Source organism: Echiichthys vipera (genome assembly GCF_963691815.1).
Source record: "Echiichthys vipera genome assembly, chromosome: 15".
Classification (NCBI taxonomy): domain Eukaryota; kingdom Metazoa; phylum Chordata; class Actinopteri; order Perciformes; family Trachinidae; genus Echiichthys; species Echiichthys vipera.
This window is the reverse complement of record NC_139840.1, coordinates 6,058,572-6,072,591: the sequence shown is the minus strand read 5'-3', so window position 1 is coordinate 6,072,591 and position 14,020 is coordinate 6,058,572. Positions and strand designations below refer to the sequence as shown.

Below are 14,020 nucleotides of genomic sequence, written 5' to 3'. Positions count from 1 at the left end.
AGAGAGGGCGTAGCTTCACATTTTTCATACCCATACACCATAAAATTACGGATACCTCCATGATTTCCAACATTTCATTATGACAACGTGGCATTAGCCAAAGATTGTTACAAAGACAGCAATTCAACATTTACATTTTTGAAACACTTAAAGTTGATATCAACACCTCATAAGTCCAACACTGTTGCCTGTTTAAATCAGTAAATTCACAACTTACAGAAAAGCATCAGAAAGACAACACCGTGTGAATTGTTCTTTTTTTTTGCCTTGACATGCTTTAGAGCCACTTCTGCCAGCTAGGTCTCTGAGTGCATTGTAAAGGCCTGAGGTGTGGCAGGACTCCCCTGTCCGCAACCACCAGTTCATCAGGTCATCAGGCGTCCAGTTAAATGAAATACTCCTTTGGGTTTTCAGCTGAGACGTTCTGAGGGTCAGTCTGGTTGTTGAAAGGGAAATCTGGGCTGTTTTCCCGTTTGACCTCCTTCACTTCCTGGTTTCGATACGTCTCTTTTCTCCGGTAGAGGAATCTGGCAGTTATCGCCAGAGCGGCCACAATCACAAAGATCACCACTGCTATCACACCTGTAAGGTAGAGGCATTTCAAGATGTAAAAGGCTGAGATACCGCATAATTGTCTTTACAAATCTTTAAATGCATGAATGCCCCAAACACTTCAACTACCCCAAACTCAAGCCAAATTATCTGCCTATTTTTCTCCCATTGTACAGCCATTTCATTTCCTAAAGGTTAAATTATCTTGCTAATCTAACTTTCAAGTACGTTAAGACCAGTTTAAATCTTTTGAATGTATCAGGCTCATTGTGCACATTTGGGAATATGATTGCAAGTTTCAGTTAATTGGAATCCCAAAATACGTCTGAAATCAATTTAATACTACATTAAATTAAGAGAACACGCTTTCTTAAGATAATGGCAAAAACGTTTTCCCATCATAAAGTTATTGCTGCATAGGTTTAATTAGATGAGCCCCCTTTTGTGCGCTTAGACAGTTAGAGCAGTTTAATGGACAGCTTTAAATGACTTTCCTCCAGGTCTCACCTTTTCTATCTACATGATTATAGATTGAACCTTTTCAGGCTTCACTTTGAATCAATCTTTGCTGGCAGAGCAACAAAGTTTTAAATTAGTTTTTAATACATTCTTGCCAGGCATATCCCTTTGGAGCTTAACATCTGTACACAACTTTGTTCACCTTGGAGAAGGTGATTTATTTTACATGGACATAAAGGAGTGAAACAGCCTCCTGGTCATTTTGTAGATGCCGCCGATATAAGGTGTTTTTTGGCGGATATACGGCTTGGATGTCAGTTCCCTCTGACATTTTTACAGTTCTTTTAAACACTTCAGGTGAATGGCACGACGACTCTCGCACACATATGTTACATGACTCGCAAGAGGAGATTTCACCAAACACACAACCGATGTTATTGGCGAGATTTGTTTTCACATGATAACAATGCAGGAATCAGGACACCATAGACACCTTAAATAGCTTCTTAAATTCTTACGGTCATGAAACCATGACATTAAAATGAGAAAACTGGTTAATCCTGACATCCCTACATCCTTACAAGTACGATCGGTCGTCCTCCATTCGAGAGATTGGCGGTTCGATCTCAACCTCCCCTGGTCCACATGTCGAAGTGTCCTTGGACAAGACACTGAACCCCAAATTGCTCCCCGTGCTGCGCATGGGTGTGTAAATGAATAAATGAGGTGTGAATGATTAGATTAGATGGTATGTAGATGTCTTCTGCCATCAGTGTGAATGGGTGGATGTGACAAACACTGTGGAAGCGCCTTGAGTAGTCAGAAGACTAGAAAGGCGCGTTAGAAGTCCATTTACCATTTACAAGTAACCTTTTAAACTTGATATTTGTCCCTTGTTTGAAAAATGCACCAAACAAATACATCATGTATAAATATTTGACGGATGAGAATCGGTATGACTGGCATGACAATGATTGTCAAAAGTGTACCAAAAGCAAAGATTAGGTGTTGTACCGGTGAAACAGGTTCTTGTTCCAGTACAGTGAATTATAGTGAAAAGGTTCAGTACCTCCAATCAGAGCAGAGTCAGTCCTGATAGCATTGACTAATGGTTGACCTGAGCCCACTGAACCAGACTGATCTACAGCAGAGAGAAAAGAGAGAGAGGGGGAAAGATATTAAAAATCGAAAATGAAAAACCAAGATGTCAAAGAGTAAGAAAGAAATGCAGAAAGATATAAAGGAGAGTGAAGAGACAGGAGAAAAGAAGAATTGGAGGAAAAAGATGAGGGAATCATAGAAAATGAAAGGATAAATGGATCAGAAAGAGAGAGAGAGAGAGACAGAAGAAAATCCCAGAGACAAGATCAGAACATCATTATTCAGAGTAGACTGTCAGATTTCCAAATGAGTGATAAAGCATCCCATCCTGGTTGAGAATGAGCCCGGAGGAAAATAAATACCAAAGGAAACTCTCCTTTGTGGTCCAAATTAATTATAGCATTGATCGCACTGTCATTAGTTTCCAAAAAACAAGTAGGGAACTGTGTGCGAGTAATGAGCCCCTTTTATGAGCTGGAAAAGCAGCTTTCACACACAGAAATGGAAAGTCGCTATTATATAGAAACACCCATAACAGATACGCTGAAACATAGTTGGAATATAACGTGCGAACACACACAGTAATATCAGTAATAATTAAGCAATATCATCAAACATTTCCTTGTCGTATTAGAAAGTGTTGAAGAGCCATGAATGACAGTGCATTTCAACATCTGTCTTAAGAAATATACATTCTTGTGTTAGCATTTCTACCAGTTGTGGTTTCCGGCCAGATCAGCCGCGGCCGTCTGGATGAATTTGTTGAATTTTTAAACATTTTTGGGGCCCAACCACAAAAGTGCCAGGGATCGAAACAGGTTTCATTTCCACCTGCGCCCCCCCCCCCCCCCTTTCTCTCTCTCATGTCACTCTTAACGCTGAAAATTCACTCTTCCTTTGATGATGCATATCGGTGGGACTTTCAAAGGTAAAACAATTTTATTGACATATCATCATTTTAGAGGAGTTGTTTAACACAATTATGTAATTTAATTCAACAAAAATAAGTCTTATAAGGGTCAAATCATTTTTTCAAAACATTCTCTACCAAACGGTTGAGTTGTCATTTTATGGTAAAGGTAGAGAAGCGAGCTAATGTTGTTAAAAGAATAAGTTAATGTTGTTAAAATTAGCTAATGTTGTTAAAATTAGCTAATTACCATGAACGGGTGGTGCCCGTCCACCAAAAACCATTTGTGCTGTTGCCCGACCACCAAGAAACCATTTGTGTTGTTGCCAGACCACCAAAAAACCATTTGTGCTGTTGCCCGACCACCAAAAACCCATTTGTGTTGTTGCCCGACCACCAAAAACCATTTGTGTTGTTGCCCGACCACCAAAAACCATTTGTGTTGTTGCCCGACCACCAAAAACCATTTGTGCTGTTGCCCGAGCACCAAAAACCATTTGGGACAGTTCTTTAATGGTTCAGGTCCTACTTAGAGGAGTTATTTTGTGACCATTGGTAGTTATCAATCCAATCGAGTGGCTATGACATGTGGAGTTCCTCAGGGTCAGTCCTTGGACCCCTTCTGTTCAACTTAGATATGCTGCCCTTGTCTCAAATTCTGCAGAATTCTAATGTCAACTATCATAGTCATGCAGATGACACACAGATATATCCTGCACTGTCTCCAGATGACTGCAGTCCGATAGAGTCATTATGTCACTGTTTAGAGAAAGTCAAAAAATTAGAGGAACTCAAATTTCCTTCAGTTAAATCAGGAAAAAACTGAGATCATTGTTTTTGGCAACGAAGAGAAGGGAGTTGCTCTCAGTAAACACCTTGAGTCACTGAGATATCTGATCTCTGATCTCTGAGATCTACTAACTCAGGTCCGATAGTGGAGCACAGACTTCAAACTAGACACAGCTGGGACAAACTACGAGCAGATCTGAAATCAGCCCCAACTGTGAGCACTTTGAAATCCAGGTTAAAAACATTTCTCTTTTCTGTGCTTATAGCTGAGCTCTTTTTAATAGATTTAAACGTTATCTATTTTCTTTTCTTTTACTTTATTTTTTATTCTTCTTTGCTTCTCGTTTCAACTGTGTTTTTTGTTTTTATGCTTTTAAAAAAAAATGTTTTGTCTTTATGTAAAGCACATTGAGTTGCCTTGGTATAAAATGCGCTATATAAATAAAGATGCCTTGGCTTGGCTTACATTACACACTTAAGTTACGTAACAACCTGTTCACCAAATGGCAATAAAAATGAATAATACATGTTAAATGTTCGGCATAGGACCTTAAAGCTTTGTTGTATACACAAAGTCCTCCTCTTGTACCTGACAGGTGGTGTGTGTTCTCTGCTGCGTAGGGATTGGCCGAAGCTGAGGAGCCACAGTTGGACTGGACTAAAGGTCCCGTGATGATGACAGGGCTGGTGTCCGGGTGGAGCAAAGCAGCTTTCAGAGGGCTAATGGCGTTAAAGTGAACCACCGAGAGACAACCAGTAAAACCGAGGGACGCCAATCGGGCCAGGTCTGGATCCAAATCATCGGACCCTGTGGAAAGAAATGGAAACGATGGTTGAATCATTGATTGTATCATTGTTGTAAATTGCATGACAGATCCACAAATTGCAGAATGCAAAAATGACTGTACATTAAAAAAAGATCCTCAGCACGGTAAAAACATTAAAGCAGTTTGTGATGTATCATGTTAATCACATTTCATTTTTGTTTAAATACATGGTTATTTTTTATTTATAAAGTTTTTAGGTCTAACTATGTTGTGCATTACATCAACAGAGGAGAATCTCAATATGCAGACTGGCTGTCACACACGTTTAGGCAGTCTGGACTGTTTCTATGGCAACCACCACACTGTCATTGAATGACAACTTGAACATAAACTGGATCTAACACAATGACATCTGATCTGATCTACAAAAGGAATGAAGACTGACAGTCTTTTTTCCGTTTACTCTTTTCCTGGCAGGTCTCATCTTAACACAGTACACCTATGGCTATGACATACACTAACACACTAACAGGTCTGTCGACTCTGCTGCAGACTATCCTGTTATAACTCATTGTTAGAACATTGGTGGCAGTGTGTTGCCTTGAACTGATTAAACATCTTTAAACATTTCATTCATTCATTATGCTGAGAACAATACTTCAGCTTGTTTATTCCAATGAGTACAGCAGCAGGACACAAACTGACATCAAGTCAGGCTCCATCATGCTCATCACCACTGTAAGAACGGTGCAGGGGCCCAAAGGGTATTCAGCACCATATGTTCCCTTCACAGGCAAGCATATAAGGAAGAACTATGCTCCAAGGAAATAAGGGACTGTTTGCTGAGCATACGTGTTACAGATAATAACACATACTGCTTTAGTTGGACTTTTACTGATCCAACAAAGAAGATCAAATGGACAGTTATACAAAAAGACTGTGTGACACTTTAACCTGCTCTGAGGAAGAGCAGAGAGGCCCCAGGAAGTCTCACTGAGTCCAATAATAACAAATGTCTTAACTTCTCCTTCTTGATTTACTGACCTACCTGTGTGTGCTTTGTTAAACCATATATGACGATGTTAGCTTGCTTTCTTTTTTCCAGAGACAGCCATCTTCTAAATAGTATACGACACAATGGAGTATCTGGCAGAGATACATACTTTTGTTTTTTTTAGGATAAAAAAAATGGATGTTTTTGGACACTTTACATTCAAGGTTTCTTCACAAAGTCTATGGTAAGACCAATTGAGATTTCTAACTATTCTCTCTCAATCTTAGTTTAGAGAGACGGATGTTAGGGCAAGTTGTTGGGGCAGGAGCAGTAGTGAGAGATATGCCCTCTTCTGTCCTCTGTGCTCTGTCAAACTCATTTCTCTAGCACTAAGACCTTATATTTTAACACACAGTGATGATGTTGATAATATATATTTGCCTGATTGCTTATGTTATGAGGGTATTGCTTTTTGCAATTTTGGGGTAATTCCATATTGAGTGATTACAGACACTGGTAAAAGGCATTTCATTTCACTCACCACAGATGCACTACTGCCTCATAAATCCTCCAGTAGTTTTTACAAACCATCTAAGTCCGAAAGGAAGTAAAGTACCTGTAGTGAAATAGCACTAAACCAATATGAACAGGACTTCATTGGACCATGGCCTAGACTCCTCAGCAGTGCCTGCATTGACACTTGCATTTCTGATTATGGAGCTCATCAGAACCAGCCAATTAGAAAGAATGCCAACCTTACAGACACACACACCCTCATTACAGCACACTGACTGATTTCAGTCTGCATCCATCACTCCTAAAGACAGATGTGCTGTCTCACCTCTACCCGTTCATTTAATGAACTTAAGTTTCGTCATCATTCACCGGCTCTCCTTGAGCAGTGTAAACAGCAGCTGTGAAAGCCGACATTACCCCCGTAACCAGCTGCATCAGTGCCTGTTGAGATGACTGAGAGGTGACAGTGGCTCTTATCAGGACACATCTGCATGTTGATGAGAGCAGCAGGAAACATTACTGTAGCCTGTAAGCTCCTCTCTCTTCACTCCATCACCTCTCTCCCCCTCCCTGTCTCTCTGTATTCCTTCCGGGTCCATTAGTTAGGCTGATGGATGACAGCGTTGTCAGGAAAACGACAGAAAATCCACTTTCCTGCAGCTTTTCCGATTCTGATCTGACTCTCTGCTTCCTCTGGTTTGACAGAGGGAAGATCGGTCACACGCTGACATGACGGGGTTAAAATGCACTGAGCTGAGTTACAACACGCTGGAGCTTTGCATCCAAAAAGACAAAAATAGTAGTAGATTAATACTAGTAGATTTATTTAGTTTTATTGTGACATTTATATGTTTTAAACAGCATGTTAAATTTGGTTTTGACAGATGTGAATATTTGAAGGCCATATCCCTAAAACATTATGTCTGGAAATTAACCAGTTGATAACAATTTGCATCTGGTTGCTTGCATGGGATCCAATGAACATGTTGATGTTGTTTAAGGATTTCACATTGACAATGACAGCAATGCTGAGCACTGACAAGAGAAATATGGAATGAAAACAAACTGCATCATGTCCACAAAGTTTTTTTTAACTGTCCTGGTTTTGGATTTGAAGTGGCCGCTTGTACCCGCGACCTCGTTCTTTTGGTCATGACCCAGCTTTCATGACCACAGGTGAGGGTAGGAACGAAGATTGACCGGTGGATCGAGAGCTTTGCCTTCCGGCTCAGCTCTCTTTTTAAATAAATGACTTATACTAAATAGCCAGTGTGTTCCCTTTTAATTTGACAGTGTGGTTGTTGTGTATGTGTCTAATCAGTGAGCTGTGACTGTAGCCTGCAGCATCTCAGACCCACGTGTTATTAACAGCTTATATCTGAGTCCGTCTCTGATGGAGCTGCTCAAAGAGAACATGAAGAAGTCATGACGGACCCAATAATTGTCTCACCCCAACTCCGCTACAGGTCCCTGTCCAGGACTACACAGCTAAATGGACTACTGGTCTCTTCTATAACAGGAGTGAGGAGAAGGCAGTGTGTGATGACGGACAGAAATCCCACCAAACAGCTGATAAGATTCCTGGGCAACGAATCTTATCATCAACTTAAAAATATTCACTTTCTAATGGAAAGACTGTCGGGGAAGTCTAAAGTCACCTATTTATTACATCGATCAGACAGGAGAAAGAAAAGCTCTACTCGAAATTCTGAATAAACCTTGGCTAGGCTTGCCTCCACACAGCTCTCACCCCACGTTAACTAACATGCACATGTGGCCAGGCCGTCCACCACAACAGAGAGACTACCTTACAACACACACAGAGGGAGAGTGACTTCATTCTCTGCTCAGTACTCTATTACTCCACTATATCTTTACATAGCAAATATTTGTTTTCTGCTATATTAATGTTTTGAATATCGAGAACAATCCCTTTTTAGGTATGAGGCAAAATCAACCAAGCTACTGTATGGCATTTCATCAACATACAGTCTTAATTTTTATTCAATAACTGGGTAACAGGATGATCTGGATGAGAGAGAACAAAATCCAGAGAACATAACCGAATGGTCCGAGATGTGGTTCGACAGCATTAGCATCAGCTTTACACCGGCTCAGAACATGTTTTTCTCGACAAGAACGTAAACATTATGACTTATGACTCAATCCCATTTCAGTACCTCCTGAAGTAGTTTTCTGTTTATATCTTAACTTAAGACTACTTCAGCCTCAGTAGAATAAAATGTTTTTGATTTCCATCTATACCAGGTGTGGTTAAATTAATTCCTGTAGATTTCTATAAGAAAGCACAGCCGAGTGTCAAAAAAAGGCCAAATATCTCAGAGCTGTTATTACGTTAGAAATGTGTGAGTGCTCTCTAACTTAAAGGGCCTCGTCTCTGCGTCCTCACTTACCGTGCACTCTGCCCATCACCAGTGACTTGATGGCATTGAATTCTCCGTCAGATGTCAGGTTGAAGTCTTCTCTGGGGTTTTGGTCAATCTGCAACAAGCGACATATTTCTTAATGCTTTTTTTCTTAAATCAAGTAAATAAAAAAGTAACTTTTTGACTTTTGTGCCATTATTTTCTCAGTGTGGAATTCCGTTCTGAATTTCAGTCTACTCTTTTATTGTTTTTTTTTTAAACAGTGTTCAGCTTTCTCTTTATTATTCATCTCACCAGCTCAGTGGGAGAAATGAGCGACAGAGGCCACACTTTCAGGGAAAAAGACGCTCGATCATCCGGGGTGAAATCTCCACTGGACATTATTTTAATGAGGGCTGCATGCTCTACAGAGTCTCAACATGTGGTTGGGGAGGGGAAAGCTATTAGTCAAAGCCAAAACTGAAGTTGCAAACTAAACTTAAGCATTTAAAGGCCATTGGACACCGACGTTTGAGAGATACTTCATTTAAGTCTAATATTTTAATGAAAGTCCCACTTGACTTTGTAAGTAGTTTTACATACTGATACTTGAATGAAGTATCACCCGACTTGAAACTGGTTAAAATAATCCTCAGTAGGTCATACCCTTAAACCTAATTACTGGTGATATTTAATGCTGTGAAAAACCCCTGCATGTCTTACGCCTGAACTCTGTCCTTTTATGCCCCTTCGTCTGTTGAACTGAACTGAGTGTGATAGAGAGTGACGAGAAGTATACCAATCTATGGTGTAAATGTCATGCCATGTAATATTTGGGTTCAGCAGTGACGTGTGAAAAGATAGCTGTGAAGTTGTGATGCTGTAGTAAAAGGAGGGTGAGTAAGACATCTGGGTAGTGAAAATTAAGGCATAAACATTTGTGCGATCTTCATCTGTTCCCTTTTCGTTCAAACAAGACTAGTTCATGTTCCTGGTCCACAACCATGCTGGGAGTGTAGGCACAGCGATGCTTTGAGTTAAAATGCTAATATTTGCATGATAACATGCTCAAAGTGACAATGCTAAAATGCTGACACCATATTCGCCATCTTTGTTGAGCATGTTAGCATGCTAACAATTGACAATATTCACCTGGAACAAGCTACAGCAGCAACTAAAGCTTGATTTCCCTAGGGGAAAACTTTTTAAACTTCTTTTGAGAAATCTGGAGAGTTTCTTTGGGGGTTATTTTTTTTTCTTGATGGTTTTAAACTACCACTTTGACACTTTTGTACAAATTTTATGACTTGTGTCCTATTTTGTCTTTGCATGAATATCCTGTTCGTCAGTAACGTTGTGTCATATTGCTGCTGTGTGTTGACCCGGTCTCTCTTGAGAATGAGACCCCATGTCTCGATGCGATTACCTGCACATATAAAGGTTAAAAGAAGCAAATGCCAGACAAACAATACGCCGACTACAGCTGGGGCTGATGTACGGCATGTCAGTAGCTCTGCATATTCAAAGTTGTAAACATTAACATTCTAAATGTGCCCAAGTTTGATTCCTGTTGCAATGAATATGAATGAAATCAGCTGACTGGAAGTTGACAAGGACCAAGTCTTGAACACATTTGTTGGAACCTAACCAAACCTTTTACACACAGGTCTTTACTATTTAAAAAAAACCCTCCAACATTGCAAGTAAAACTTAAAAACAACATAAAAATAGGTACGTTTTGCAGATAGATAATAATAGTATTGTGCTCAGGAGTAAATAAAATGGCACAGATGGGTATGGACAATGGTGGAAGTCCTGTTCTGCTGATATCGAAAGAAGCTCCAGGTAAATTGACTTTGTTTAAAACTGCTACTATTTATTTTAGATTTCCGTTTCCACATTTATAAGCTGGAGTATTTCTCCTCTGATGTCTGAATAGAGTGGGACTAACTGGAGCATACTGTGAGATCAACAGGAAACCCTTGGAGGACAACAGTGGACACTGGCCTCTCTGATAACAATACGGAAACATACGAAAACAGAGGGCACAGTGTATTGGTAGCCCCTAGCGATACAGACTTTAGTGAGTCATTTCTCACTGAGACATGAGCTCTGGGGCTAGGATATGATACTGTCCATCCGTGAGACCAGCATTGAGACTGTAGGCTGCTTTCCATCAGGACACAGCAAAAAAGGGAAACTCTTGTCGAGGTTCATCTGAAGTCCCTGGAGTATGTTGCCAACAAGATAATGATTCAAGGTGATGGAAACTGGCAAGATGAGATGCACCTCATATTTCACTGGAGCCTCAGTGAATCAGGAGACTGCGCCCATTCAAGACGAGGTCACCTTGAATTGTATCTCAGGGTGTTGATAATTATACAGACATTCAGGCGACTGGCACCTGGATAGATGAAGTTAACCTCATGTATCATCTGAGACTGTTGTTAACAAGATAAGGCGTTCAGTGGACCCAGATATGATTAAAATGCTTCATAAGTCATCTGAAGCTCTTCTAATGTGTAGTTTGTCCCTGCTGCCCTGCCGTAGCTCTGCTGTCATCACTGGGGCTTTAATATTGCTGATCAACATCAGATATTACGGGACAACACAGTACTGTAGAGAGAAGACACTGTTTGTTCCCTAATTTTTTACTGACTAAGACCCAATACAAAAACACTTGTGTGTCTGATGATCTACCATGTGCCTCTGGTAGATCATTAGTTCCAGTATTATCACATTTTTTAATGTATATTATCTGGACAGCAGGTAACTTGTTATCTCAAAGTGGGGAAACAAATAATCTCAAAGGCCACATGCCCAAAAATGTGGAAATTGGTAAAAGTTTTGACACATTGTTTACATCTGTTAAGAGCTCCTCTCCCTGTTTATTGTAATGTATGTTTAATTGTTCACATGAAGATAACAATCTATTGTATAAATATGTATGATTCTGAAAATGTAAATAAAGTTTAAATGGAAACTTCCAACAAGTTCACAGTGCATCCGGAAAGTATTCACAGCATTTCACTTTTTTTTCACATTTTATTACGTTACAGCCTTATTCCAAATTGTATAAATTAATCTCTGTCCTCAAAATTATACACATAATGCCCCATTATGACCACGTGAAAAAGGTTTCTTGAGAGTTTTGAATATGTATTAAAATTAAAAAACAAAGAAATCACATTTACATAAGTATTCACAGCCTTTAGCATGAAGCTAAGAATTGAGCTCAGGTGCTTCCTGTTTCCACTGATCATCCTTGAGATGTTTCTACAGCTTAAGTGGAGTCCACCTGTGGCAAATCCAGTTGATTGGACATGATTTGGAAAGGCACACACACCTGTCTATATAAGGTCCCACAGTTGACTGCATGTCAGAGCGCAAACACCAAGCATGAAGTCAAAGGAATTGTCTGTAGACCTCAGAGACAAAATGTCTCGAGGTACAAATCTGGGGAAGGATACAGAAAAGTATCTGCTGCTTTGAATGTCCCAGGCCAGGCACTGCTCATCATGAGGCCAATACCATCCCTACAGTCAAGCATGGTGATGGCAGCATCATGCTATGGGGATGTTTTTCATTAGCAGGAACTGGCAGATTAGTAAGGATAGAGGGAAAGATGAATGCAGCAATGTACAGAGACATCCTGGATGAAAACCTGCTCCAGAGTGCTCTTGACCTCAGACTAGGGCGACAGTTCATTTTTCAGCATGACAACGACCCCAAGCACACAGCCAAGATCTCAAAGGAGTGGCTTCAGGACCACTCTGTGACTGTCCTGGAGTGGCCCAGCCAGAGCCCAGACTTGAATCCGATTGAACATCTCTAGAGAGATCTGAAAATGGCTGTGCACAGACGTCTCCCATCCAACCTGAGAGAGCTTGAGAGGTCCTGCAAAGGAGAATGGGCAAAACTGCCTAAAGAGAGGTGTGCCAAGCTTGTGGCATCATATTCATAAAGACTTGAGGCTGTAGAGGCTGCCAAAGGTGGTTCTACAAAGTATTAAGCAAAGGCTGTGAATACTTACGTAAATGTGATTTCTTTGTTTTTTAATTTTAATACATTTTCAAAACTCTCAAGAAAACCTTTTTCACGTGGTCATAACGGGGCATTATGTGTCGAATTTTGAGGACAGAGATTAATTTAATACAATTTGGAATAAAGCTGTAACGTAATAAAATGTGGAAAAAGTGAATCGCTGTGAATGCTTTGCGGATGCACTGTACAGTCATCAGCTGTGGTGGCTTTGTTCAGCGCGGAAATAAATAAAATAAACAGCCAGAAATCACAGCTTCTAGTTGTCACTGGCTAGCTGTTAAACAACACTGGGTTGGTCAACAGTCACAACTTTACTGTGTAAGTGACAAAAGGATGATGTGCATTAAGCAATATTTTGTGATATTTGGATTCCTTTGAATAAAATAGCATTTGGACGTAAAACTAGATTTGTCAGTAATGTTTTGTTTTCGTTGTGTTTTTTTGTCTGGGTGGAAATTATTGGAGTGTGTTGCAACAGACATCAACTTGAAAGAGCTTGTTAACTTTTTAAAGATTTTACAGAGAAGAGTTAGTTGGGAGTGAAAGTCTGAATCTGCTCTGTTTTTTCTATTTTTCTCCATTTTTTTTTTTACTTTGGTTCAGACCCCTGCACATACACATGGTAGACACCAAAAATGACACATGTTCCCCAGCAGGCGGCGCTGTAATCAAGTTGAATGCATTTTTGCCTGTAACTCCCACATCGCACATTCAAAATGAATCTCAGGATATAGGCCACGCCCATTTCCGCACACACTTTTTTTTTCGCGCAGTATATTATATACAAAAGCTACTTTTTTGAACTCCTCCTACGCCGAGTGTCAGATCAAGATGAAACTTGGTACACGTAATGTTTGGATGGTCCTGACCTAAAGTCATCAAAAGAATGTTGATAATAAAGGAACAACTTGCTGTAGATTACAGTCAAAACAGGAAGTGCTGCGTATCGCCCTCAAATTGTGTCGGATCTAGTTTTCTACGTGTTACTGAGGCGTTCTGCAAATTTTCACCCCAACCAACCTCCAGGTGGCGCTGTTATGCAGCATTCATATCTTATCAATTATAAGTCAGATTAACAAGAAACTTAGAACAATAGTTTCTGATGTTCGTCTGAGACTTTGAGAAAAATATGACAATCAGCCAGGAGATGGCGCTGTTTTGAATATCACTCATACGCATGAACTGTACAAGTAATGGAAACACAACTTTCAGGGGAGGTATAGAATGGTGCCACACCAGAACACACCAATAATGACACATGTCCACCACAAGGTGGGACTATACTCAAGGAAAAGGCTTTTTGGCCTTTAACTTCCACATCATATATCGCAAATATAGATTTCTTACATCCACATGTTCACTGAAAGGGGCTGATCTTGGGATTTAGCCCACGGCACAGTTCTGCCTAGTATTTTTGCAAGAGTCTGATCACCACTAAACTTTGCAGGAATTTTCCTCTAATCATCTTGATGAAAGTTATCAAAAGATTTATAATAGCCCAAAACGCGTGTCTTTTATAAAG

General features: G+C 40.1%; 1 protein-coding gene across 1 annotated transcript in view; it reads right to left on the bottom strand.

Annotated features, from left to right (window-relative positions):
- Positions 1 to 385: 385 nt before the first annotated feature.
- The window catches only part of LOC310957264 (contactin-associated protein-like 4), a gene marked incomplete at both ends in the record, with an annotated part of 94,722 nt that continues 81,087 nt past the window's right edge, over positions 386 to 14,020 (bottom strand). Inside the window, 4 exons of the mRNA XM_083927755.1 lie at positions 386 to 582; positions 2,081 to 2,152; positions 4,401 to 4,619; positions 8,503 to 8,590. Of these exons, the coding sequence (XP_083783881.1) occupies positions 386 to 582; positions 2,081 to 2,152; positions 4,401 to 4,619; positions 8,503 to 8,590 (576 nt within the window). The remainder of the gene's footprint in view (positions 583 to 2,080; positions 2,153 to 4,400; positions 4,620 to 8,502; positions 8,591 to 14,020) is intronic.